At 58.3% G+C, this 3,394-nt stretch overlaps 1 protein-coding gene across 1 annotated transcript; it reads left to right on the forward strand.

Annotated features, from left to right (window-relative positions):
* Positions 1–652: 652 nt before the first annotated feature.
* LOC135320128 (melanoma-associated antigen 10-like) lies at positions 653–2,057 on the forward strand. Its single transcript, XM_064482748.1, has 3 exons — positions 653–731; positions 884–952; positions 1,027–2,057. The coding sequence occupies exon 3, from the start codon at positions 1,105–1,107 to the stop codon at positions 1,903–1,905; it is 801 nt and encodes a 266-aa protein (XP_064338818.1). The 5' UTR covers positions 653–731; positions 884–952; positions 1,027–1,104; the 3' UTR covers positions 1,906–2,057.
* The last annotated feature ends 1,337 nt before the right edge of the window (positions 2,058–3,394 follow it).

The raw sequence follows: 3,394 nt of genomic DNA on the forward strand, positions 1-3,394 counted from the left end.
CATCCGGGTCTCACAGGGACTGGGGACATAGAGAAAGGGAGGCGGGGGGCTCAGGTCTGCGGAGGAGAGAATCTCAGGGCCGCCTGGGAGTGAAGGTGACGACCGCGAGTTAGCACTCAGGGACCCTGCACCCCAGAAGAGAGTCAGTCCTGGGAGGCCATAGGGCGGGAGGACCTCAGGCAGCAGTTCCTGAAATGCGGGTCTCAGAGGGACTGGCGTCCTGGTATGACGGGCGGGGCCTCAGGTGGGCTGAGAGGGGAATCTCAACTCCTGCCAAGAGTCAAGGTGAGGACCCCGAGGGAGGAGTGAGGGGACCCGAGACCCCAGAACAGGGGGACGCAACCGATCCTGCCCCTGCTGGCAGCCCTGGGGGGCCCCCAGGCAGGATGAGCACACGTGGTGTGTCCTGACTTCCGCATCCAGGTCTCAGAGAGACCTCGGACTGATTATAAGGAGGGCCCCTCAGGTGGTTGGAGAGCCGAATCCCAGGTCCCGCTTGGAGTCACGGTGAGGACCCTGAGCTAGCGCGGAGAGGACCTCCCGTGCTAGAAGAGTGGGAACCTGCCAGAGCCCAGGCCTCCTGCCACCACGCGGGTCCAGGGCTGTACCACAGTGTAGACCCGAGGTCTCCCCTCCTTTCTCTTCCAGGGGCTCCAGACACCGGGAGGTGAAGGCCTAGGTCTGAGACACGTGTCCTCGGGTCACAGAGCACAGGAGGCCGGCAGTGCCGGGTGAGGTGTGGGCCCTGAGTGTGTACCCGGGGGCTCCCGGAACAGACGGGAACCCACAAGGCCAACGTCCACTCCACACACCCCCTGTCGCCCCCAGAACCTCGGGCTGGTGCCGGCAGCACCCTGAGGAGTTGCCTCACTTCCCCCGTCAGGTTCACAGACGACCGTCCACCAGGAGGAGAGCCCCTGTGAGGCCGAGGGCACCCCTGAAGAGGAGACCTGTAAGTCGCCTTTGTCAGAGCCCCTCAGGGTGGGTTTCTCAGCCCAGCCTGCTGACACACCCTCTCTCCCCCAGGCCCTTGGGTCTCCATTTGTCACCCCTTCCCTCGCTCCTCTCGGCTGCCCGACACCACTCATCGTGCCCCCCGTTGAGATGAGTGAGCTCCGCAAGGCTGCGGAAGACCTTCAGGACCCCAGAGACTCGCGGGGCCTCATGGATGTTCAGCAGATGGAGGCTGAGCAGGAGGGGGGCGCATCCCCCTGGTCCTCCTCCTCCTCAGTCTCCTCTTCCTACTCTGCCTGTGCCGTGTCCCTGCTCCATGATGCACAGCCTTCGATGGTGACTGACCTGGTGGGCTTCCTGCTCCTCAAGTATCACAGGAAGCAGCCGACCACCAGGGCAGAAATGCTGAGTATCTTCCTCAGAGAATACCAGCACCATTTCCCTGCGGTCTTCAGCCAGGCCTCTGAGTACATGCAGCTGGTCTTTGGGGTGGATGTGAAGGAGGTGGATCCCGGGGGCCACTGGTATGTCCTGGTCCCCACCCTGGGCCTCACCTGTGATGGGATGCTGGGCGATGGGCAGAGCATGCCCAAGAACGGCCTCCTGGTGATGCTCCTTTGCATGATCCACCTGGAGGGAGAGCGCCTCCCTGAGGAGGAGGTGTGGGGAGCACTGAGCAAGCTGGGGCTGCGTGCTGGGAGGGAGCACTTCATCTACGGGGAGCCCAGGGAGCTCATCACCAAAGCGTGGGTGCAGGAGGGGTACCTGGAGTACCGGCAGGTGGCCGACAGCGATCCCGCTCGCTTCGAGTTCCTGTGGGGCCCCCGGGCCCACGCGGAGATCAGCAAGTTGCAAGTCCTGGAGCATGTACACAGGGCCAGTAGACGGGGTCCCAGTTCCTTCCCATCCCTGTCAGATGAGGCTGCTAGCGATGAGGAAGAGGAGGCCTGAGCCAGACTTGCAGCCGTGCTCCTCCAGGCCCCTGTCCACCAGCAGCTTCTCCTGCCGGGCAGGAAGGGAGTCCATCCCTCACTCTGTGTTTGCAGAGCGAGCGGTCAGCCTTGGAAGGAGTGAGGGCCCGGGCCAGCTCGGGGGGCACGGCGTACAGCATCTCTGGGCTCCTCCCGTCCTTTATGGTGACGTGGAAATTGATCTTTGTTTCCTGTAGGTGTTTTTCAGTGCTGTTCCTGTTAATAGAAGATTTAATAAGCTTCAGTATCTAACTTTGTGAATGACATTGATCACAACGTGTGTGTGCTTATCCAGTTCAAACACAACAGTTTTCCTCTTCTGTAAAGGAGACTGAAATCTGTCTCTCTTTTTTTTTTTTTCCTGTCATCCTGGATGACATAATATGGAATTGCAATTAGAATTGTTTGGGAAATGTGAGAGTAATTAGCAATAATATAGATGAGGGAAGATTTAGAACAATAAAAGTAAAAATATTAACTCGCTTCTTATCCCTTCTTGTTTGTCATTTTATACGTGTAATATCCCTATGTTTAATTGGATTTCCACGGGTTATTTAAGAAAGTAGGAGAAAATCAGTCTGAATCAATAGGATCCCCGCTCACCGTCTCACTTCATCCGCACACATTCACCGAGCCTCTGCTCTTCTCTTTGGGAAGCTGGGGTTGGGGGCGGGGGTCCTTCTGTGGGAGGTGATGGTAATGAAGCTGGGTGGTGGCGGCAGGCAGACGTGCAGACGGCACTTTTAGTGGTGAGAGGAACGTGTCAGGTGGGAGGTTGCTGTGAGCAGTCCCTCTGGGATCGTGGATACATCTCCTGGGCGAGAGGGGAAGATGCACTTTGTTCAGGGATGCTTAGAGACCTGGTTATCCTGCCTGAGCTGCTAGGACACTCAGAATGCTCCGAATGCAGGGAGGAGTGGCGTTTGATGTGGCTCCCAGTGTACTCCGTCCTGGCGTATATAGTTGAAGAGCTTTGGTAACCGCCCCAAACGCGGGGTAGGATTTACTGGGGTGTGTTCTTGGAAACGGTCTGCTGGACACTTACACTGATGGCTCAGCTCCCCTCGATGGTCAGACTCCAAAGCCATAGGTGCAGAATGGTCCTGGAATTCGCAGGGAGGGAACGCCCGCCGAGGCTGAATACAAAACAGCTCAGAATCCTCCTTGGAGATGAAAGATGGTTCTTGGTGGGTATTCTAGCCTGATTTGTAAAGAGAAACTAGTTAACCATCCTTCCTCTGTGTCTAGTCTGCTGCCTGCCGCACAGGAAGGTCCTGGCTTTCAGGGTCCCTGATGCCACCTGAGCAGGTGCTCGGGCACTTCCGGTCCCGTGGAGGGCTGCTGAGTTTCCGAGGCTGAGCCTGTGTCCTGGCTTCAGGGCCAGAGAGCACGTTGCCAGCCCGCCGGCCTTGTGGGCGTTACTGCAGAGGGCAGGGCAGGATCGTGCTGTGGAGCGATCGGGGTGAACC

This window comes from Camelus dromedarius, chromosome X (assembly GCF_036321535.1).
Source record: "Camelus dromedarius isolate mCamDro1 chromosome X, mCamDro1.pat, whole genome shotgun sequence".
NCBI lineage: Eukaryota > Metazoa > Chordata > Mammalia > Artiodactyla > Camelidae > Camelus > Camelus dromedarius.

Coding starts and splice junctions, on each gene's coding strand:
- LOC135320128 (XM_064482748.1), top strand. CDS start 1,105: ATGAGTGAGCTCCGCAAGGCTGCGGAAGACCTTCAGGACCCCAGAGAC.